Below are 25,878 nucleotides of genomic sequence, written 5' to 3'. Positions count from 1 at the left end.
CTACATAAAACAAGAATGGGAAATAATTCCACTTTCAAAGCTTCAACAATTAGTTTCCTCAGTTCCCAATCGTTTATTGAGTGTTGTTAAAAGAAAAGGTGATGTAAGACAGTGGTGAACATGCCCTTTCCCAACTACTTTGGCACGTGTTGCAGCCATAAAATTCTAAGTTAATTAATATTTGCAAAAAAAATAAATAAAGTTTATGAGTTTGAACATAAAATATGTTGTCTTTGTAGTGCATTCAACTAAATATGGGTTGAAAAGGATTTGCAAATCATTGTATTCCGTTTATATTTACATCTAACACAATTTCCCAACTCATATAGAAACGGGGTTTGTATATGATTTATGACACCAAAAGACTTCCAAAGTTTGCGAGTAAATATATATGATCAAAATAGTATCAATCTCACGAGATTCCCGAGCCATTTTGAGAGATAATGAGGAAGCCAGTCACATGACAGTGTGACGGCGCGAGGAACCTAAGACTTCCTACCCGTCAACAACAATGCTAATCAAGCAGCCTTTGTGAGAGCCAACAACAATTCATTTTGGAAAAAATTAATTTTTTCATGAATTATAATCTAGAATTTACTTTTAGCAAGTTTGAGATGAAGCAGACGCAGCCCCCAGTTTATAGTGTCAACAATAGCAGCATAAGCTAGCGTTAGCTCACTGCTATCAATGTGCTGCTAAAATAGTCCGTCTGCGTTGGCGCTTATAATCACAATATCACTCATATTTGGTTAATTTTCCGGTCACAACATGAAAATGGAGTATTGTAGGTGGTTTCTGGATGTTTTAGAGCACAGGTGTATAACTTAAGGCCCGGGGGCCAGATTCATGTGATGTGGCCCGCAAAAGCCTAGAAATAATATGCGTGAAGAAACTACAATATATTTTCTTACAAAACGTATTGGAACATTCCATTTTGACCGAAAAAATACATGTATTGCATGCAAATGTAATTGCATGCACCAGGGGTGTCCAAACTACGACCTGTGGTCCAAGTGCGGCCCGCCAGCCTCTTCAATTTGGCCTGCGAGACGTCATGAGTTCGCATGGCATCGCACAGCAAAATGCTTTAAAATCTACCTTAAATACTAGGTGGTCTCTGATGGCTACATATGTGCTGCCATCTTGTCGATAATGTGAGTGAACCATATCAATTACCCATAAAAGTGCTTCGAAATGGTAGCACAGCATTTAGCTGTATGACAAAATCCAAACAACCTTCCATAGTAATGGTGCAAAAAAAAAAAAAAAAAAAAATGTAACTAACATAAAGGTCAACACTCACGGTCACACATAACACAACCTGCTCATTGAACATTGTGGATATTGTGAAAAACGTCCAAACACCATAAAAAATTTCAAAATTACATCCATTTAAATCCATTACAGTGTATGATGGGAAAAATGTAAAACACTCTCCACACTTGTTTTAGCTGCTTGATATTTCTCATTGATTACAAAACTTTAAGGAGGTCGTTATGGAATTAAACAAGGTAGGAGTCAAACTTTTACATACTCTTAATAGCCAATGATATCCAATATATTAATTATATTTCCATCATATCAATATAATATGTACACACACACACACACACACACACACACACACACATACATATATATATATATATATATATATATATATATATATATATATATATATATATATATATATATATATATATATATATATATACTGTATAGAGAGAGAAAGAGAGAGAGAGAGAGAGAGAGAGAGAATTACTTACATGCAGTCGACTTTCAATCTGTTGACTCAATTGTAAGCTATTTATTAACCATTTTAAATGCATTAAAAAAGCCAAACATATGTGTTATTGTCTTACTTAAGGATTGTGAATGATAAACAGCACATCTCTTTCCAAAGTTTGCATATTTCCAGTATGACTGATCCAGTGACGTGCGGTCACTGGAGGCACAACATTAGGTACACCTGCAGACTGCAGCACGGATTTCATATTTCATTCATTCACAACTCCTCCAACACGAACACCACTGTTCCCGCACTTATAAGTAAAGGTAAGACCATAAAAACGTTTTTTTTTTATTAAATGTGCTTTTTTGTGTGCTACAGTTTGTGTGTGTAAAGTTAAAGTGAAGTTAAAGTACCAATGATTGTCACACACACACTAGGTGTGGTGAAATTTGTCATCTGCATTTGACCCATCCCTTGATCACCCCCTGGTGAACATGCCCTTTCCCAACTACTTTGGCACGTGTTGCAGCCATGAAATTCTAAGTTAATTATTACTTGCAAAAAAAAAATAAAGTTTATGAGTTTAAACATCAAATATCTTGTCTTTGTAGTACATTCAATTGAATATGGGTTGAAAAGGATTTGCAAATCATTGTATTCCGTTTATATTTACATCTAACACAATTTCCCAACTCATATGGAAACGGGGTTTGTAGAGAGAGATCAGAAAGCATAAGAACGAGTATCTACATTTGATTATTTACATTGATTGATTGATTTCTGCTGGTGGTGTGCCTCTGGATTTTGTTTTTTTTCTTCAACGCCAAAAATGTGCCTTGGCTCAAAAAAAAAAGGTTGAAAAACACTGCAGTAGACCTCACCATATGATGCAGTAACGCCATCAGACCCCAGGGGGGCGCTGACCCAAAAAATAAAGAGCTGATTCAGCAGCTCGTTTACAACACGAAGAAGACCGAGCAAACACAAGCTCAAGCTAACAGTAACAACGAGTGCTAACCGATTGTGTGCTACTTGACACAAGGTGAAAAGTGACACACAAGCCCGGCTTCACTCGGTTAACGTTACCGCTGCAAGCGGGCCATGCAGCGCTCCAAAAGGTAATGAGCCGGAAAGCCTCGCGTTCTCGGCTCGGCGGTGCCCACAAACTGCAGCCACACCGGAATGACTGGCAGCCCAGGTTGGTGTTCCGTTCCGGGGCTGCTTGGTGACAAATAAAGCGCTGTTTTATTTCCAGGCCTGTGTCGTGGGAAGTTGTCGCGGCCACGCGAAAAAGGGAAACTTCAACATTTTAACCTCCCGGTCAAGCAATTTAAACACCTAAACGCGGCCTGGTGTTGCCACTTCGGGGACCCTTACGTCGTCATTAGCCCGTCACTCGTGTAGTTTCGGGCGGCGTGTGCGCCTCAAACTGTAATAGTGTGTGTGGGGGGGCTATGACGCTAATCGCTAGCTTCAAGCGGTCATCGCACCTGCTCCAACTTCATTTGTGACAGCAAAACGCGCGCTAACGTGTTCGAATGTTGGACTCCAACATTTGCCTCTTTGTGTGCTGCTGACAGACCCGCCTCGCTGTGCATTGATGCGCCTTCTATAGAACTCTAATGTGTAGATTTATTATTTTTCTTCCCTCCAATATACATTTCCATCATTTCATGTTTTGCTGAAGACAAACACGACCGAATAATTGATTGTTGAAGGCCGTAGTCATTATCATTTTCACTTCCATGGAAATGGCCTAATTTGGGAAGCTTTTACTTTCGTTACGTCCGCCAAGTTTTGCCGTTTCACTTGTCACCTATTTAAAGTTAAAGTACACACACACTAGGTGTGGTGAAATTAAGCTCTGCATTTGACCTATCCCCTTGTTCAACCCCTGCTGGGAGGTGAGGGGAGCAGTGAGAAGCTGCAGTGGCTGCGCTCTGTAATCATTTTGTTGATTTAACCCACAGTTCTATGGACTGGACTTTCACACTATTATGTTAGATCCACTAAGGACTGGACTCTCACACTATTATGTTAGATCCACGATGGACTGGATTTTCACAACAATATGTTAGATCCACTATGGACTGGACTCTCACACTATTATGTTAGATCCACTATGGACTGGACTCTCACTATTATGTTAGATCCACTATGGACTGGACTCTCACAATATTATGTTAGATCCACTATGGACTGGACTCTCACTATTATGTTAGATCCACTATGGACTGGACTCTCACACTATTATGTTAGATCCACTATGGACTGGACTCTCACACTATTATGTTAGATCCACTATGGACTGGACTCTCACACTATTATGTTAGATCCACTATGGACTGGACTCTCACACTATTATGTTAGATCCACTATGGACTGGACTCTCACTATTTTGTTAGTTCCACTATGGACTGGACTCTCACACTATTATTTTAGATCCACTATGGACTGGACTCTCACAATATTATGCTAGATCCACTATGGACTGGACTCTCACAATACTATGCTAGATCCACTATGGACTGGATTCTCACAACATTATGCTAGATCCACTATGGACTGGACTCTCACACTATTATGTTAGATCCACTATGGACTGGACTCTCACTATTATGTTAGATCCACTGTGGACTGGACTCTCACTATTATGTTAGATCCACTATGGACTGGACTCTCACACTATTATGTTAGATCCACTATGGACTGCACTCTCACACTATTATGTTAGATCCACTATGGACTGGACTCTCACAATATTATGCAAGATCCACTATGGACTGGACTCTCACACTATTATGTTGGATCCACTATGGACTGGACTCTCACACTATTATGTTAGATCCACTATGGACTGGACTCTCACACTATTATGTTAGATCCACTATGGACTGGACTCTCACACTATTATGTTAGATCCACTATGGACTGGACTCTCACACTATTATGTTAGATCCACAATGGACTGGACTCTCACACTATTATGTTGGATCCACTATGGACTGGACTCTCACACTATTATGTTAGATCCACTATGGACTGGACTCTCACACTATTATGTTAGATCCACAATGGACTGGACTCTCACATTATTATGTTAGATCTACTATGGACTGGACTCTCACACTATTATGTTAGATCCACTATGGACTGGACTCTCACACTATTATGTTAGATCCTTTCTGTCTTGCCTCTGGTGAGTGCGGTCGCATTTCTCTCTATTGCGAGTTGTCGTGATTAAATGTAACGTGTTTATGTGTGCATTGCATGGAGTTTTTTTTCCCACTCCAGACTAGGCCCCCTTAGGAGCCCAGTCTCGATTGTATTTTTTTACTCATCTCCTTCCCCAGCGTTTTACCTTTTTCTTATCTTAGACTCTCACACTATTCTGGTAGATCCACTATGGACTGGACTCTCACACTACCCATAGGTACCCGCCATCAGTGTGTGAATGTGTGTGTGAATGAGTGAATGTGGAAATAGTGTCAAAGCGCTTTGAGTTCCTTAAAAAAAAAGGTAGAGAAGCGCTATACAAGTATTACCATATACCTGTTTTTGTGTATTTGGGATCTGCATACGTCCTGACCATTTTAAATCAAACCATGGAGGCATGTCAGAGATATTTATAAAACTTCCTGTCTTCCTTCATACTTCCTCTAAACACGCTGTTTGGAATTTGCCTAATTTGTGACTTTTAGCCCCAATTGTGACATCAGGGGATATCTCCGTATATGGCAGAGATTTATGGTGCGTTCCATTTACCTCGGAAGTTAGAAGTCGGAGTTGGGAATGACAGAACTGTTTAGTTGTGAACGTTACAGTACGAGGTCGGAAATCACGATGGCCGCTTTCACGAAAGCTATTTTTGTGCTTGCCTTTTCTGAACATAAACAACTTATGGGAAGTTTTGCACTATTTCTGGAACCTTCAAACACGCTGGATGAACAGGAAACACAGATGCTATTGTAAGTGATGTAAAATGTATAAATATGTATGTATACCACATTAAAAAAATTAGTTTACACTACAGTAACTTTGCCATGTACCGTATTTTTCGGACTATATGTCGCAGTTTTTTTTCATAGTTTGGCCGGGGGTGCGACTTATACTCAGGAGCGACTTATGTGTGAAATTATTAACACATTAGCGTAAAATATCAAATAATATTATTTAGCTCATTCACGTAAGAGACTAGACGTATAAGATTTCATGGGATTTAGCGATTAGGAGTGACAGATTGTTTGGTAAACGTATAGCATGTTCTATATGTTATAGTTATTTGAATGACTCTTACCATAATAAGTTACGTTAACATACCAGTTGGTTATTTATGCCTCATATAACGTACACTTATTCAGCCTGTTGTTCACTATTCTTTATTTATTTTAAATTGCCTTTCAAATGTCTATTCTTGGTGTTGGCTTTTATCAAATACATTTCCCCAAAAAATGCGACTTATACTCCAGTGCGACTTATATGTTTTTTTCCTTCTTTATTATGCATTTTCGGCCGGTGCGACTTATACTCCGAAAAATACGGTATACATATCCAACAATACATTGTAAATGGAATTTAGTGTGACAGAAACTAATCAGAAGTGCTAATAATGGATTTTATAAACGTGTACAGTAAAGGCCAAAAGTTTGGACACACCTCATTCAATTAGTTTTCTTTATTTTCATGACTATTTGCATCGTAGATTGTCACTGAAGGCATCAAAACTATGAATAAACACATGTGGAGTTATGTACTTAACAAAAAAGGTGAAATAACTGAAAACGTGTTTTTTATTCTAGTTCAGGGATGTCAAACCCAAATACAGAGTGGGCCAAAATTTAAAACTGAACAAAGCCGCGGGCCAAGGTTGAACAAATTAACCTTTTAATAGGGACCCAAACAAGTTTTGCATTGAATATTGAACAAGCAAGGCTTATATAACTTTATAGTGACATGCAAAATCGAGTTTCAAATAATAATAATAATAATTATTAAAAAATATCAATGGTATATCAAATAAAAATTGAATGCCTCTTTTCTATTTGCAGCCTTCTGAGGTAAATATCAAAATAAACTTTTTCCACAGGCTAATAATAAATTTGAAAATAAAATAATAATAAATGAATCAAACATTCAAGCCTTGAAGTAGCAAGAGAAAGTGCATGAATAAAACGTTAATTATTGCTCAGTTTGCTACAATGATTTGCTTTAACACTGAATATGGAACAAGCAACGCTTATATAACTTAATAGTGCAAAATTAACTTTCAAAAAACAAACCAAAAAACATGCCTCTTTTCTATCTGCAGTTTTCTGAGGTAAATATCAACATTAACTTTTTCCACAGGCTAATAAATTTGAAAATAAAATAACAATGAATAAATCAACCATTCAGGCCTTTTTACTGCTCAGTTTGCGACACACTGATCTAATCTGATGTGCCCAACCTGGCATCTTTTCTAGGATGCTAGTTCATTAATGTCGGGGCTCAGGTGGGCGGGGTTTGGTGGTAGCGGGGGTGTATATTGTAGCGACCCGGAAGAGTTAGTGCTGCAAGGGGTTCTGGGTATTTGTTCTGTTGTGTTTGTTGTGTTACGGTGCGGATGTTCTCCCGAAATGTGTTTGTCATTCTTGTTTGGCCAGCTCTAATGTTAATTTGATATTGCCTCAAGGGCCAAATGAAATTACACGGCGGGCCAAATTTGGCCCGCGGGCCAGAGTTTGACACCCATGTTCTAGTTGCTTCAAAATAGCCACCCTTTGCTCTGATTACTTTTTCGCACACTCTTGGCATTCTCTGGATGAGCTTCAAGAGGTAGTCACCTGAAATGGTTTTCACTTCACAGGTATGCTTGAAGCTCATCGAGAGAATGCCAGGAGTGTGCAAAGCAGTAATCAGAGCAAAGGGTGGCTATTTTGAAGAAACTAGAGTAAAAAACGTGTTCAGTTATTTCACTTTTAAGTACATAACTCCACATGTGTTCATTCATAGTTGTAATGCCTTCAGTGACAATCTACAATGTAAATAGTCATGGAATTAAAGAAAACGCATTGAATGAGAAGGTGTGTACAAGCTTTTGGCCTGTACTGTATATTGTTTACATCCAAGTAGGGCTGCAACAACTAATCGATTATAAAAATAGTTGGCGATTAATTTAGTCATCGATTCGTTGTATCTATGCTATGCGCAGAGGCAATTTATTATATATATATATATATATATATATATATATATTAAATTTTTTTCATTAAAATTGTTTTTATTTTTTTTTAAGAAACCTTTATTTATAAACTGCAACATGTACAAACAGCTGAGAAACAATAATCAAAATAAGTATGGTGCCAGTATGCTGTTTTAAAAAAAATAAAATACTGGAAAGGATAGAAATGCAGTTTGTCTCTTTTATCCGATTATTAATCGATTAATCGAAGTAATAATCAACAGATTAATCGATTATCAAATTAATCATTAGTTGCAGCCCTACATCCAAGGCAGCCATCTTTGAATTCAACTTGGGGGTGGTGAGAATGCTCCGACTTTCCGAGTTGGAAATCTGACCTCGAGGGGCATTCCAGTTGAAATTCTGACTAGGGCTGTGCGGCATACCGGTATTAAAGTTAATACCGGTATATTTTAGAAAATGGTTTATATTTAAAACAAGACCAGCAATTCGTCACACCGGTACCTTTTGATGTGCCTTTGTTACGGCCGTTTGCGCTTCTCTGCGAAGCACAGGGCATCCTCTTTGGCTCAACCCCGGCCATTGCGTGTTTATGTAGGCTTCTCTAGCGCACAATGACGCGGCAAAACAAACTTCTTCTTTTTTTAAATATAGAGGCGCGGTGTCGACTTCTCGACTCCCCGATCCTCAAGTGATGCAATGCTTTGGTCAGCGACTGCATTTGGCTATTGGGGAGTGACTAGAGCTTTATTTAAAAATACATCAATTTGCTTGACAACTTACCAACTTTAACTTATAATAATAATTCACCCCTATACAATATCCTACCCTAATACCCTACTGTGCAATATTACCCTTCGAGTGCAATACATCTGACACTGATTGTTATTTATTACTCCGGTACTCTTGTCTTGTTCTGTATATTGTACAGTATTTTGTATTTATATAGTGTTTTGTGTATTGTACAGGATTGCTTATTATTTTTATTGGATAGTACCGTATTTTTTGGACTATAAGTCGCAGTTTTTTTCATAGTTTGGCCGGGCTCCAGTGCGACTTATATGTTTTTTTCCTTTTTTATTATGCATTTTCGGCAGGTGCGACTTATACTCCGGTGCAACTTATACTCCGAAAAATACGGTAGTCTGTTTATTTCAATTGTTAGTTTTTTCTTTATTACAGCTTGTGTAATTTATTTTTACCCCTTATTTGTTTCCACTACCGCACCTTAAGTTGGAGTCCTTAATCTCGTTATATGCAAATATAATGACAATAAAGTCCATTCTATTCTATTCTATATATCTCTCCTTGTAGCGACTTTATCACTAATCTCATCTGTTTTATGTTGTTCAGTTCTGTTAGCGACTTAGCACAGCAGCTAGCGATCGCTCCTCTCTGCTGATCACTTGGTTTGTCAAATGTTAAGCTACTCCTCATAGCCCGTGCGGACTGAGCTACTTTGGTATGGCGGATGGGTGGTTGAACAGCAGTTTTAGACTTAACAGACAGTGAGCGAGTAAAAGCTCCATCTTTCACCACGCACAAGCGTGAGGATATAAACCTAACGTTAACGAACAAAATGAACGAAAAGTGCTGTGACATAGTAACGGCTAACTAATTACTTAATAAGAATAAACAACACATCGATTTTTTATTGTGCACTCCTACTTGCGATGGTTTTGTTTAATTGCCTGGGTTTGCATGGACATAAATGAGAAATACATTTATGGTCAAACATTATAGCAGTGACTCTCTAACTTTGCTCCTCATAAGCATGTTAAGCAAGCAAGCATGTATTAAAGGGTTTTCTTGGAATATTGTAAAAAAAAAAAAGTAGTTAACTTTTTTGTCTTTTTTTTTTTTTTTTAGTTAGTTTTTGTTTGTTTGTTTGTTTGTTTCCAGATTTGCAGATCTTATCTTTAGTTTCCAGATCTGTTTATTACAACAGCATGGAAGAACTGCATTGCAAGTAGGGATGTCCCGATCCGATATTTGCCAAAAATTGCGTATCGGCAAGGCATGGGAAAATGCCGATCCAGATCCAGTTTAAAAAAACTCCGGTCCGTGTTTTCCAAAGCACCGATTTAAATAATACATTCCACTTTTCTGCTGCTCCCTAATTTCCGTTCTGCATTTTCCAGCACACCTTCAACACATCCACAGGTCTGTGAATTCTCACGCAGTTGCTTTTAGCTGCTGGCATTACACTACAGGCTCTTCTCACTCTTTACTGTGTCTCCCTCTCACAGACAGCAAGCGCACCTTCTTACACACGTCACATACTGTCACGTCATACGTCACATACTGTCACGTCATTCGTCACATACGTATACGTCCTCCCCGAGCAGAGAGGTAGCATCATGGCTAACGTTAGCTGTGATGCTAGCGCAGCCGTGCGAGCAACGCTCCCTCTAAGGTGCGCGCCTGTGCAATTGCAAACTGCTCAAGCGTCCACTGCGCATAGCAATTATATGCCACGCACAAAATCAAATAAAAAAATAAGCGCATAACAATTTTCGACACACGGACACGACAGACAACAGTTTTCGTCATCATTGTTCAAATATTGTGACGTCTGTTGAGACGCTTATCTCCATTCGGTGCCACACGTCCACACCATCCAAATGCAGAGGCAAAAATTTCTAGATCAACACCGTATGAAAAAAATTAGTGATTTTTTTAGTTGTGATTTCCTTCTCTGCATGAAAGTTTAAAAGTAGCATATACTAATGCAGTATGAAGAAGAATGTTTTAATGTAGACATGCAATCCTTGAAAGAACATTTTGAAAATCAAGACTACATTTCCTGCAAATGGGTGCATTTCTACCCTATATTTTAACTTTAGATTTATTCTCATATCAAACTCTTTTGGCTGTCTTTTTGACACTTACATCCGACGCCCCCCTCCACACCCCGGATTATAAATAATGTAAATAATTCAATGTGATTATCTTGTGTGATGACTGTATTATGATGATAGTATATATCTGATAGTATATATCTGTATCATGAATCAATTTAAGTGGACCCCGACTTAAACAAGTTGAAAAACTTATTCGGGTGTTACCATTTAGTGGTCAATTGTACGGAATATGTACTTCACTGTGCAACCTACTAATAAAAGTCTCAATCAATCAAAACACATAGAATCATCATACTGCTGTGATTATATGCATCAAGTGTTCATTTAAGGCTAAGGCAAAATATCGAGATATATATCGTGTATCGCAATATGGCCTTAAAATATCGCAATATTAAAAAAAAGCCATATCGCCCAGACCTAGTTTCAATGATGCCATTTCTGTTTGTCATGTATAATTTTGTCTATTTTGTGTTTATCCTTGAAAAAACAGGTCAGTTTCTTGTTACCAACCATTGTGTATTATTCAAACTCCACTAATTCAGCTGGCTAGTTGTTATCAAGAGTACTAAAACCCTGTTCAACATGATTCTGACAACTAAGTAGGCTAAATAACTTTAAACTTTAATACATGCTCGGATAGGCCAGTATCGGTCAGTATCGGTATCGGTCAGTATCGGTTTCGGATCGGCAATGCAAAAACAATATCGGTATCGGATCGGAAGTGCAAAAACCTGGATCGGGACATCCCTAATTGCAAGCATGGAAACACTGGGCAGCAGTTATGGTCAAAATATTTCACGTAGCATCTTATAACTTTTTGCAAACTAATCAAACACAACACCTCAGTATAAAAATGAGTGTTTAATTGTATTCATGTAATGATTTTGTCTTAAGGGAACCCCAAGCAGACGTGACCTTTACATTTGCATGTTGCACATTATCTTTCTCACGTCTGTATTCATCTTTTTATCCAGAGTTGATAGTGTATCATCCTTCGAGGACGGTGTGAGGTCCGGAGAGCTCGGCTCTGCAACATTTTCGGACACTTTGCCTTCCAGCTTGGCAGAACAGCCAGTGGTGACCAGCCATGCCTTCGTTGTTGCAAATGAACTTCAGGAAGAGGGTGAGTTTTGCTGTTTTTAAATGTTCTTTTCTTTGTATAAACAACATACAATAGTACCCCATTCTCATCATGGTTAACTTTTGCGTTCTTTACCTGAGGTTTCTGAACATGGATAGTCACTTAGTATTTGTTTTAGTGTTAATAGTTTCCATCCATCCATCCATTGTCTACCGCTTGTCCCTTTTGGGGTTGCGGGGGGTGCGAGAGCCTATCTCAGCTGCATTCGGGCGGAAGGCAGGGTACAACCTGGACAAGTCGCCATCTCATCGCAGGGCCAACACAGATAGTTTGAGTATCATGTAACATATTGTCATATTGTTGGTTTAAGATACAGTACAGGCCAAAAGTTTGGACACACCTTCTCCTCATTCAATGTGTTTTCTTTATTTCCATGACTATTTACATTGTAGATTGTCACTGAAGGCATCAAAACTATGAATGAACACTTGTGGAGTTATGTACTTAACAAAAAAAGGTGAAATAACTGAAAACATGGTTTATATTCTAGTTTCTTCAAAATAGCCACCCTTTGCTCTGATTACTGTTTTGCACACTCTTGGCCTTCTCTCGATGAGATTCAAGAGGTAGTCACCTGAAAAGGTTTTCACTTAACGGGTGTCATAGTTGTGATGCCTTCAGTGACAATCTACAATGTAAATATTCATGAAAATAAAGAAAACACATTAAAATGAGAAGGTGTGTCCAAACTTTTGGCCTGTACTGCACATATTTTAATAATACATTAAAATAAGTAAATAAATTAGGTAGAAGTGCACAATGAATATCAGACTGATTATTCTCAAGCTGATATGAAGAATTATGACATAATGATGCATCTGACAACATTAAAAAAATAGCTGTGATTTAAAATAAAAAAGTAAAAACCGCTCAAACAAGGCGAGGTTACCCGTACTGTGCTGTTTTCATGTGCTATGTGCACTAGGGCTGCAACAACTAATCGATTAAATCGATTAAAATTGATTATAAAGATAGTTGTCGATTCATTTAGTCATCGATTCGTTGGATCTATGCTATGCGCATGCGCACAGGCTACGTTTTTTTTTTTTTTTTTTACTTTTATCTATAAACTGCGACATTTAAAAACAGCTGAGAAACAATAATCAAAATAATAGGAGTGTAACGGTACGTGTATTTGTATCGAACCGTTTCGGTACGGGGGTTTCATTTCGGTGCAGAGGTGTGCCGAACGAGTTTCCACACGGACATATTAAGTAGCGTAACGCACGTTGTGTAAACAATACTCAAAATGCCGGACATTTGAGGCATTTAAGAAACTCCGCCCTGACAGCTCCGCAAAAGAGGACATGTCCGGTGAAAAGAGGACGTATGGTCAGTCTATCCTAGCCCGTTAGCTGTTAGCATGCTAGCAAAAGAGGACTAGCAGCGACCGGGTTAGGTCCTGACCATACGTCCTCTTTTCACCGGACATGTCCTCTTTTGCGGAGCTGTCAGGGCGGAGTTTCTTAAATGCCTCAAATGTCTGGCATTTTGAGTTAGTGTTGCGTGTATTTTCAATGTACGTTCAGGGTTAAGAAGGGGTTAAAAAAAATACAAATTGTGGCGCAGCAGCATTGGTGAGAGAGGGGCAGAGACAGAGAGAGAGAGAGAGTTGTGATAAAAGCGCATGCGTCGCCAGGTTCAGCTTTTTATCCATAGATTTATCACTTTTTTTTTTTATTATCTATAGCAGGGGTGTCAAAAGTGTGCATTTTTGTAAGATTTTCCTTGTTTTATTTGGCAAGTTGAAAGAACATGGTGCCAGTATGCTGTTTTTTTCCAATAAAATACTGGAAAGGATAGAAATGTAGTTTGTCTCTTTTATCCGATTATTAATCGATTAATCGAAGTAATAATCGACAGATTAATCGATTATCAAATTAATCGTTAGTTGCAGCCCTATTTGCACCAAATGTTCTACAAACATTTCACCACCAGAAAGGCCAGCATAGCTTCAACGGTGTTTGGAAAACCTAAGCCGACATCAGCGCCGCTAGAGAAGCTGCCACCAAAGCCAGCCGCAAAGAAAAGTGTGCACAAACTACAGTTAAATCAAATTTTCGAAATGGTAGATACAAATAAGTTACCTTATCGGCCTTAAGAACTGGAAAGTTATCTGTATCGGCTTGAAAAAAACGGTGTGCTTCCCAAAAATGACTGTGAGGGAGCAAAAAATAGTGTTCAATATAGTTGAATTATGAGCACTTGAGTTACCCCATGTGACAAATTCACGGTTCAAGCACATATTGGGTGAAACTCACGTGCCAACAATGGAAAGTTATCACTCCAGTGATTCCACTTTCTACATAATGGTGTTACAAAAAAGATCAATTAGAATAATACATAATGTTGGATATAGAGAACATACAAACCCTTTATTTATTGAATCACAAATATTGAAATTCAACGATTTGGTGCATTTGCAAAAAGCCAAAAATTATGCACAAAGCAAACTATAACCTGCTACCCAAGAATGTACAACAATTCTTCTCAACAAAAGAGGAGAAATATAACAGAGGAAAATGTAACTTAAAACATTTGTATGCTTGTACAACACTTAAAACCTTTAGCATATCCATATGTGGAATTAAATTATGGAATGGATTAACCAAATGAATCAAACAAAACACCAATATGATTCAGTTTAAGAGACTGTTCAAACTACAAGTGTTCACAAAGTACACAGAACAATAATTATGATTAGGGATGATACTCGAAACCGGTTTTCCCGGTTGTTCGATAAGAAAAGAACCGAGTCCGCGGACTCGAATCCCTTTTTGAGAACCGGTACCCGTTATCGAGACCACTACAGTAAAGAAACCTACTCAGTGGCCTAGTGGTTAGAGTGTCCGTCCTGAGATCGGTAGGTTGGGAGTTCAAATCCCGGCCGAGTCATACCAAAGACTATAAAAATGGGACCCATTACCTCCCTGCTTGGCACTCAGCATCAAGGGTTGGAATTGGGGGTTAAATCACCAAAATGATTCCCGGGCGCGGCCACCGCTGCTGCCCACTGCTCCCCTCACCTCCCAGGGGGTGATCAAGGGTGATGGGTCAAATGCAGAGAATAATTTCGCCACACCTAGTGTGTGTGTGACAATCATTGGTACTTTAACTTTAACTTTAAGAGTTGGTTCTTTATTCGAATCCCTGGGAACGAATCCCGTCCCGACCAGAAATGCCCTTTGAGACATCACAAGAAATGACGTCACGTAGCTCAGTCATTAGGCGCAGATAGGGAAAGCAGGAAAAAAATGGACCGGAAAAAGCACTCCAAGGTATAATAAAGTTGAAAACAAAAGGTATAATCCAATGAATAACTTTACTGAGAGATTTGAGCAGGGTACAAACACATGACCAACACTTTTACCACCAACCGGAAACATAGCAACCAGGCTAGCAACGCACCTCCTTTACGGCAGCTGTCGCAATGTTCTTAAAGCAACCGCAGCACATACATATATATACAACATACATCTCCCTTTTTTAACTTTTGTTTTTCTTTCCTTGTAAACAAAACAAAATCACACTGTATATGTGTTGTTTGTCTAATTATAAATAATGCAGACGAGGCGTGTTGGCTGAGTTCTTGACATTTACTTTCACAGCGTGCTCATAACCTCATTCTTAGCTGCCGGGTAGCGACATGCAACAACACTTTTCGGGGTTACCACGCATGCTCATCACTCCCGTTGCATGCTGGGAAGTGTAGTTGTTATATTCCCTAGCTCATAACATCACATCTTTCCCCCTATAAAGAAATAATGTTAACTCAATAAAGTGTACGGTATTTCTTTTTTTAGCTTTAAGTTTTCATTTTTTTAGCATTGTAACCACATTTGCAAACAACTTTTCTCTTCATAGAATTTTCTTTCAATAAAGAAATAAAGTGCAAAAATGTCAACGCATCATAAACAGTTATGTCAAATAGCAGCAGAAGTGCACTTTTTGGAGAGCTGTATTATTTTCAGTTTTGTGCCCAAGGGACTGATTTTATTTAACACTATTATTATTTATACACCTATAGTGATCACAGAGACAGGTTGTTTTTGTGTTACTGTATATATTTGTTTTTCTGAAAAATCCCACTTAATATACTTTGGGTAACAACAGTCAATATTTTTTTTTAGGGGGTTAACAGTCAATATTTATTTATTTCCATCCATCCATTTTCTACCGCTTATTCCCTTTGGGGTCGCGGGGGGCGCTGGAGGCTATCTCAGCTACAATCGGGCGGAAGGCGGGGTACACCCTGGACAAGTCGCCACCTCATCACAGGGCCAACACAGATAGACAGACAACATTCACACTCACATCCACACACTAGGGCCAATTTAGTGTTACCAATCAACTTATCCCCAGGTGCATGTCTTTGGAGGTGGGAGGAAGCCGGAGTACCCGGAGGGAACCCATTTATTTATTTATTAGATTTTATTTTTTTCTTATATAATAAAAGTGAGCTTTTGTTAAACCAAATATTGTGTTTTTTTTCCCATATACAACAACCTATCTGGACTCGATAAGAGAATCGATAAGGAATCGGTTCGATAAGAGGATTCGATAATGGGCTCGAACTCGATCATTTCTTATCAAACATCATCCCTAATTATGATAAACACCCTTTTTTGTTGTTGTTGTTGTTTTGAGAAAGTTTATTTATGTATTTAATAGTTGTTTACTTACTGTGGTATATTATTTATTTATTTACTGTTCTGTTACAGATAGTACGGAAATGGGATAAAATTCCTATGGTATGAAAAGGGGTAGGATTGAATAAGCTGTGCTGTAATGAAACAACTGGAAATATGTGATGCATTACATTGAATCGTATGCATGTTCCAATTAAACTGAAACTGAACTGAACATTGCTTTATTCCGGCCTGTTTTATATGCTCTTCAGGTGGACATGAAGCTGGTCAAGGTGTCAGTGATACTACTTTTGGTTGGAAGTCGCTGGGGCAAGAGTTGAGGCCAAATGACGTGACAACGGATTTAAACCCTTTTCAGCATGGAAACCGTGCTTTAGCTTCAAAGGACATGAGGAAATCGCAGGGTGAGCGCTCCTTAAAGTATATTATCAAAGATGCAGTAGTATGTTTTTTAAAGCAGCGTTAAAGTGACATAAAGCTTGTTCATGTCAAGAAGTTATTGTTTAAATTTGTTACCTTAACTTTTTTGTCCGCTACAAGTAGTACCATGACTTGTTTAGCAACCAATGACAGTTTTATTTGTCTTCGAATCTTGATGTTCTGTTGTAGACAGAGGGATGGCTCACTCAGATGAGTCTCGGTTGGCCAACCTCCTGCGCCGAGTTTCTAGGGAGGATGACCGTGACCGCAGGCTGACTACCCTCAAGCAGTTGAAGGAATTTATCAGTCACAGCGAAAACAAAGTGGTCAGTCAAAAACGCCATTCTTACCTAAAAAAAACAAAAAAAGGCACTAAAAAATGCTAACTGTTTAACATTTTGTGCTCATACAGACATTGGTCAAACAATTGGACACCACCCTCAGCACCTTGAATGATATTTTGAATGAGAGGTAAGGAAAAGCTGTATCGTGACCCCTAATGGTCGTCTGGTTATATTTACCGGTATTAGTATTATTCATGTCCAAATCAACTTTATTTATAAAGCACATTTAAAATTTACCACAGGGGTAGCCAAAGTGCTGTACAATGGACAGGTTAAAAGATAAAACGAGTACCGAGCAAACACAACACAACACAAACAGAACACGATAAAAAAAAAAATAAAAAAAAATAGAATAAATAAAAACATAAAAACAGATTCACAGCAGGTGTATTATGGGGCGCCATTGCAGGATGGATATCACTCAGTGTTAAAAGCCATGGAATAAAAGTATGTTTTTAAGAGAGATTTAAAAACAGGAAGAGAGGAGGCTTGTCTAACACTCAGAGATAGGTCGTTCCAGAGCTTGGGAGCAGCAACGGCGAAAGCTCTGTCACCTCTAAGCTTCAGCCTTGTGTCAGGGACCGTCAACAGCAGCTGATCGGCTGATCTTAAGGATCGGGTGGGGCAGTAAGGCTGAAGGAGGTAAATCAATAATACTGTAGTGCTGTCAGTTCAGGTGTCCTCATCAGTCAGCAAAATGTTCAATACACATATTTTGAATTGTTCCCTGCCGCTTTTTTGGTAGTTGGAAAAAAAAAAAAGTTAACTGTAGTGCTGACCAGTGTTTATCCTGTAAGAAAATCAACACCAAAATAATGTGTAGTACTCTGAAACCTGCTTATATCGATAGCCCGTCCTATAGTCCATCGTGTACTTCTTATCAATAAAAAGTGCATGCTAAATCGACATAACTGGTTGAATGCTTTCGTCAGCAAAAATTTGAGATAAGAAGGGGTAGAAAATGGATCTGTTTATGTCGATGTGTTGTAGTCGGGGCTATGCGAATAATCATAACTGACATTGAGAGCTTCTAACCAACGTAAAACTTCCGTGTTGGTTATTTTGTCTTTCCCAATTCTCTCTCTACTAATACATCTCCTAAAAGTCCCCCTGAGTTCAGTTCAAAGACGGAGAATTTCAAGTTTTTGCAGCAAATTACAGGCATGTGAGATGTCCGCGAAAACCCGCGTTTGTAAACAATTTTTTCGTCAAAATATCCCTTCCGCTTTTTTTAAATTAAATATCAAAAACATACGATTATAAACATTTGTTCAACGCTCGCCTCAGGCGCAGGTACTCGCTGTCCCTTTTGCCTAAACGCGGTACTGAACATGTATTTTTTCACGTGAGTTTTGAACTGAAGTAAATGAAGTGGTGGGCCACCAAACCAAGAAGGCAACTGTGCAGCAAACAGAGGGTGAATTACAGTCATGGCCAAAAATATTGGCACCCTTGCATAGGGCTGGGCGATATGGCCTTTTTTTGATATCGCAATATTTTTAGGCCATATCACGATACATATCTTGATATTTTGCCTTAGCCTTGAATGAATACTTGATGCATATAATCTCAGCAGTATGATGATTCTATGTGTCTACATTAAAACATTCTTGTTCATACTGCATTAATATATGCTCATTTTAAACTTTCATGCAGAGAGGGAAATCACAACTAAATGACCAAAAGTGTATTTATTAAACAGTTATTAAGCAGTGGCACAAACATTCATGTCATTTCAAAACAGAAAGTGAAAGATTGTCAGAGACATTTTAAAACAAGCTATGAGTGCACTTTTGTGCATGTCACTAAGATGATATATTAAAACAACACTAAATTAAAGTGCACTTTTTGTACAGAACGCCACTACAATATTTTAAAACAAATAAAGTGCACTTTTGTGCATGATGTCACACAAGATATTTCAATAAGTGTCAAATAAAAATGAGCTGCATAATAGGAAATCAAATCACTATGTGGTAGGTTACTGCGGACGTAATCTCCTTCTGTTGTTCACTATTTTTTTCATACGGTGTTGATGTGGAAATGATTGCTCGGCATTTTGTTGGTGTGGCACCGAACGGAGATGTTGACATGCGGAGTTTCAAGCACTCTTCATTCTCTAGCAGGTGACTTTTTAAATGATGCTACATATTAGCAGTAATGCCACTTTTTGTAGCAACGCTTTTGCCCCACACTTGACAAATTACGGTTGTCTGTTCGACGTATTCCCACTTGAAGCCAAACCACCGCCAGACGATGGACCCCGTGCTGTTTTTCTTGGGAATTAATTCTTCCTTCATTTGTTACCAGATCCGCACCTTCTTTCTCTCGTATTACCACTCGCACCACAGCTAACGTTACCCATGCTGCTACCTCTCTGCTCCGAGGGGGCGTATACGTATGTGACGTATGTAAGAAGGTGCGCTTGCTGTCTGTGAGAAGTAGAGACAAGAAAGAGTGAAAAAAGCTTGTAGTGTAATGCCCACAGCTAAAAGCAACTGCGTGAGAACATATACCGTATTTTTCGGACTATAAGTCGCTCCGGAGTATACGTCGCACCGGCCGAAAATTCACAATAAAGGAGAAAAAAAACATATATACATCGCACGAGAGTATAAGTCGCATTTTTGGGGGAAATTTATTTGATAAAATCCAACACCAAGAATAGACATTAGAAAGGCAATTTAAAATAAATAAAGAATAGTGAACAACAGGCTGAATAAGTGTACGTTATATGAGGCATAAATAACCAACTGAGAACGTGCCTGGTATGTTAACGTAACATATTATGGTAAGAGTCATTCAAATAACTATAACATATAGAACATGCTAAACGTTTACCAAACAATCTGTCACTCCCGATCGCTAAATCCCATGAAATCTTCCTCCTCGGTGTCGCTCCTGGTATGCGCCGCTAGCGTCCATTCTTTCTGCTGCTCGATCGCCGTTTTCTGGTGCATATTTCACTACGTCCAGCTTGTAATCTGCAGTACGGTGTATGATTTCCTTTTCAGTGCCATTTTAGTTCAGTCTTTCTCAGTTTTTATAAGTTACCGCCAATTTTGCTGTGATCTATTTTAATAGCTCCGGCAGTAGCGTATAGCATATAGCAGTTAGCATTCCAAAACCCACAATGCACTTCTGCCATGACCCGCCCCCGCCGAATTCTTATTGGTTGGCATGTGAGTGACGATTGTTGACGTGTGTGTGTGACGATTGCGGACATTTTCTTCGTCGCTCAAGCGAATGAGATAAATAATAATATTTGATATTTTACGGTAATATGTTAATAATTTCACACATAAGTCGCTCCGGAGTATACGTCGCACCCACGGCCAAACTATGAAAAAAACCTCAACTTATAGTCCGAAAAATAAGGTATTCGAATATCACGATATAGTCATTTTCTATATCGCACAGAAACAAACCCGCAATATATCGAGTATATCGATATATAGCCCTACCCCTGCATTTCTGTCAGATAATGCACCACTTCTACCAAAAATTGTTGAAATTACAAATGCTTTGGTATTCATATGTTTATTTATTTTGTTTGCATTGGAACAACACACACAAAAAAAATCAAATAGCCAAATCTGATATTTTACACAGAACTCCAAAAATGGACTGGACAAAATTATTGGCACCTTTTCAAAATTGTAAGAAATAATTGTATTCTAAGCCAGTGTTTTTCAACCACTGTGCCGTGAGATGCAGTCTGGTGTGCCGTGGGAGATTATCTAGTTTTACCTATTTGGGTTAAAAATATTTTTTCAAACGAGTAATTATAGTCTGCAAATTATGTGTTGTTGTTGAGTTTCTGTACTGTCTGGAGATCGGCAGACTTACCACGTTATACTCTTCCATATCAGTAGGTGGCAGTAGGTAGCTAATTGCTTTGTAGATGTCGGAAACAGCGGGAGATAGCGTGGCGGTAAAAAGGTATCTAATGCTTAAACCAAAAATAAACAAAAGGTGAGTGCCCCCAAGAAAAGGCATTGAAGCTTAGGGAAGGCTATGCAGAACTAAACTAAAACTGAACTGGCTACAAAGTAAACAAAAACGGAATTCTGGACGACAGCAAAGACTTACTGTGGAGCAAAGACAATGTACATCCGAACATGACATGACAATCAACAATGTCCCCACAAAAAAGGATAAAAACAACTGAAATATGCTTGATTGCTAAAACAAAGTTGATGCAGGAAATATCGCTCAAAGGAAGACATGAAAACTGCTATAGGAAAATACCAAACAAAAGAGAAAAAGCCACCAAAATAGGAGTGCAAGACAAGAGCTAAAACACTACACACAGGAAAACAGCAATAAACTCAAAATAAGTCAGGGCGTGATGTGACAGGTTGTGACAGTACACCTACTTTGAGACAAGAGCTGTATTGATGCATGGTTGGTTATGGTTTAAAGTCCTATCCAACGATTGCGACAACAACTTTTAACTGTCAACTGAGTTTTGTTTTTTTAATGATTTCTGCTGGTGGTGTGCCTCCGCATTTTTTCAACGCAAAAAATGTGCCTTGGCTCAAAAAAGGTTGAAAAACACTGTTCTAAGCATGTGATGCTCCTTTCATTTGTAATTTAACTCACCTGTAGCAAGTAAAAGGTGCTGGCAGCCAGTTAAAATGGAGAAAAGTTGACTCAACCTTTGTGTAGTGTGTACCACACTGAGCATGGAGAAAAGAAAGAAGAGCAAAGAACTCTCAGAAGATTTGATAACCAAGATTGTGGAAAAGCATGGACAATCTCAAGGCTACAATCTCATCACCAGAGATCTAAATGTTCCTGTGTCTACTGTGTGCAATGTCATCAAGAAGTTTAAAGCCCATGGAACTGTGGCTAACCTCCCTGGACGTGGACAGAAGATAAATATTTATGAAAGACTGCAACGAAAGATTGTTAGAATTGTAGATAAAAAAAACCTTGATCCACAAGTTGAAAAGGATTTGCAAATCATTGTATTTTGTTTTTATTTACGATTTACACAACGTGCCAACTTCACTGGTTTTGGGTTTAGTACTATTGATCACATTTATTTAATATTTAGAATGCATTAAAAAAAAGAAAAACTTGTGTTCTGGTCTAAAATAAGGTTTGTAAATGATTCTCAAAAAAAGTGCGAACTAGTTCCCCTTTAACTACCTGTTGCTCTACTGGATCTGAACTTAGAATGCAGTCTTTTTGTTGTTTTTTTGCAGTGAACTTATCCTCCTAACATGCAGGCTCCTCTCTTGTTGATTTGTATAGCAGTAAGCTGCTGTGGGAGCTGCGTCAGGATGCAGCAGCCTGCCTCGGTCTGCTCTGCACTGTGCTCAGCTATGAGGCAGAGCGCATCTTCAAGTGGCTCTTCCTCAAGTTTACCTCAAGCAGTCGTGATGAGGTGAAGTTGTTGTACCTGGTGGCGACACAGCACGCTTTGGAGGCCGCCGGGGAGAGAAAGACCTTCTCTCAAGTCATGCAGGTAAACCACATTCATGGAATTTTCTCTCAACACGCACTTGGTTTTTTGCACGCAATGGGGACAATTTCTCAAGGAATGAGTTTGCCAAAAGGCATGTTATTGTATTTAAATTTAGGTAACACCTCAGGCTGTAAAACACCTGTTAAAGGGGAACATTATCACAATTTCAGAAGGGTTAAAACCATTAAAAATCAGTTCCCAGTGGCTTATTTTATTTTTCGAAGTTTTTTTCAAAATTTTACCCATCACGCAATATCCCTAAAAAAAGCTTCAAAGTGCCTGATTTTAACCATCGTTATATACACCCGTCCATTTTCCTGTGACGTCACACAGTGATGCCAATACAAACAAACATGGCGGATAGAACAGCAAGCTATAGCGACATTAGCTCGGATTCAGACTCGGATTTCAGCGGCTTAAGCGATTCAACAGATTACGCATGTATTGAAACGGATGGTTGTAGTGTGGAGGCAGGTAGCGAAAACGAAATTGAAGAAGAAACTGAAGCTATTGAGCCATATCGGTTTGAACCGTATGCAAGCGAAACCGACAAAAACGACACGACAGCCAGCGACACGGGAGAAAGCGAGGACGAATTCGGCGATCGCCTTCTAACCAACGATTGGTATGTGTTTGTTTGGCATTAAAGGAAACTAACAACTATGAACTAGGTTTACAGCATATGAAATACATTTGGCAACAACATGCACTTTGAGAGTGCAGACAGCCCATTTCAGGCGCGCTAAGAACATATATTTTTCCACGATTTCAACACTCAGGTTAACCATACCTAAATAGACACAAAATACTGCATTACACAAGACTACCCGAATGTACTCGAATGATTGAAAAAAATAAATGTTTTTAAGCTAAATTACTGGTAAACACAGTTTATGTATAATAATTTACGTAAAACCGCGAGTAATGAATAAAGTTTTCATCAATTAATATATTCTGTAGACATACCCTCATCCGCTCTCTTTTCCTGAAAGCTGATCTGTCCAGTTTTGGAGTTGATGTCAGCAGGCCAGGGAAGCTAGGGTCGATATTCTTCTCTTGATCATCTTCGGTTCATTCTTGCCATCTCTGTCATAGCATAGCTTTCGTCGGTAAAGTGTGCGGAACAAACGACTGACCATTTCGTCGGCTTTCCCCACAGCCTCGTATTTTGAACAAATTTCGTCCAATTTCTTGCCACTTTCGCATCTTTGGGCCACTGTTGCAAGTTGAATCCGTCCCTGTTCGTGTTGTTACACCCTCCGACAACACACCGACGAAAGTGAGAAAATGGCGGATTGCTTCCTGATGTGACGTCACAACGTGACGTCATCGCTCCGAGAGCGAATAATAGAAAGGCGTTTAATTCGCCAAAATTCACCCATTTAGAGTTCGGAAATCGGTTAAAAAAAAAAAAAGGTCTTTTTTCTGCAACATCAAGGTATATATTGACGCTTACATAGGTCTGGTGATAATGTTCCCCTTTAATACAAATGTCGTTTATTATTTTTTATCTGTAAATTTATATGAAACATAGGCAATTAAACAGTTGAATACATGTCCAACATAAGTTTTTTTAATTGATAGTCTACACAATGAAGTTACTGTAAAACTAAGCACACAAAAGAAAGCATTGAAATACACATCAAGTGCACATACATGTCGGATTCCTGTTAAATCGACGATACAGTTTGGTATAAACCGGTGGTAAAAAAAAAAAAAAAGCAATGCAACTATACAGGATAAATGCAAGGCCATAAGACTCTTGAACGCATCAAAATAATCCCCTCAATTTCCCCCCAAAAATGGATGAACTCGCTGGACTATAAATACAATATAACAAACATCCATAAACGTGGTTGCATATGCTAAAGTGCAATATATTTATCTGTACAGTAATCTATTTATATCTGCACCTTCTTTTGTAAATGCAAACACTCTGCACCTTATTGCTCTTTTATCCTGCACTACAACGAGCTAATGCAACAACATTTCGTTCTTATTCTTGAGAAATTAATCCACGCCTTTATCTCGACTCGTCTTGACTACTGTAATGCCCTGTATGTTGGCATTAGCCAGGCCTCCCTCGCCCGCCTGCAGCTCGTGCAGAACTCTGCTGCTCGTCTGCTAACACAGACCCGCAGACGTGAGCACATCACCCCTATTTTAGCGTCCCTTCACTGGCTCCCTGTGTGTTATCGAATCAATTTTAAACTCCTTTTATTTGTTTTTAAATGTCTAAACAACCTCGCGCCAACCTATCTCTCCGACCTCCTTCAGCCTTACTGCCCCACTCGATCCTTAAGATCAGCCGATCAGCTGCTGTTGACGGTCCCTGACACAAGGCTGAAGCTTAGAGGTGACAGAGCTTTCGCCGTTGCTGCTCCCAAGCTCTGGAACGACCTACCTCTGAGTGTTAGACAAGCCTCCTCTCTTCCTGTTTTTAAATCTCTCTTAAAAACATACTTTTATTCCATGGCTTTTAACACTGAGTGATATCCATCCTGCAATGGCGCCCCATAATACACCTGCTGTGAACCTGTTTTTATGTTTTTATTTATTCTATTTTATTTATTTATTTTTTATTGTGTTCTGTTTGTGTTGTGTTGTGTTTGCTCGGTACTCGTTTTATCTTTTAACCTGTCCATTGTACAGCACTTTGGCTACCCCTGTGGTAAATTTTAAATGTGCTTTATAAATAAAGTTGATTTGATTTGATTATTTGTACTGTAAAGTTCAAATTTGAATGACAATAAAGTAAGTCTAAGTCTAAAGGTTGGCACTTATGCCGATACAATGGCTAATGGTATTAGTTTATTTCCAACATGCATACAGTTAAATATATTTAAAGTGTTCCCTCTTCGAATGTATGGTAAATGGTAAATGGGTTGTACTTGTATAGCGCTTTTCTACCTTTTTTTTTAAGGAACTTAAAGCGCTTTGACACTATTTTCCACATTCACACACTAATGGCGGGAGCTGCCATGCACGGCGCTAACCAGGCCCATCAGGAGCAAGGGTGAAGTGTCTTGCTCAAGGACACAACGGATGTGACTAGGATGGTAGAAGGTGGG

General features: G+C 38.7%; 1 protein-coding gene across 1 annotated transcript in view; it reads left to right on the top strand.

The window, feature by feature from the left end:
* The first annotated feature begins 2,709 nt into the window (after window positions 1–2,709).
* smg1 (SMG1 nonsense mediated mRNA decay associated PI3K related kinase) overlaps window positions 2,710–25,878 on the top strand; it is a 148,048-nt gene continuing 124,879 nt past the window's right edge. The window contains exons 1-6 of the mRNA XM_072915712.1: window positions 2,710–2,930; window positions 11,752–11,900; window positions 16,819–16,971; window positions 17,177–17,313; window positions 17,400–17,458; window positions 22,594–22,807. Coding sequence (XP_072771813.1) covers window positions 2,854–2,930; window positions 11,752–11,900; window positions 16,819–16,971; window positions 17,177–17,313; window positions 17,400–17,458; window positions 22,594–22,807 — 789 coding nt within the window. The 5' untranslated portion in view covers window positions 2,710–2,853. The remainder of the gene's footprint in view (window positions 2,931–11,751; window positions 11,901–16,818; window positions 16,972–17,176; window positions 17,314–17,399; window positions 17,459–22,593; window positions 22,808–25,878) is intronic.

The sequence above is a fragment of the Nerophis lumbriciformis genome, linkage group LG22 (assembly GCF_033978685.3).
Source record: "Nerophis lumbriciformis linkage group LG22, RoL_Nlum_v2.1, whole genome shotgun sequence".
In the NCBI taxonomy this organism is placed as follows: domain Eukaryota; kingdom Metazoa; phylum Chordata; class Actinopteri; order Syngnathiformes; family Syngnathidae; genus Nerophis; species Nerophis lumbriciformis.
Note: the sequence above shows the minus strand (reverse complement) of the source record. Positions and strands in the feature narration are given on the sequence as shown.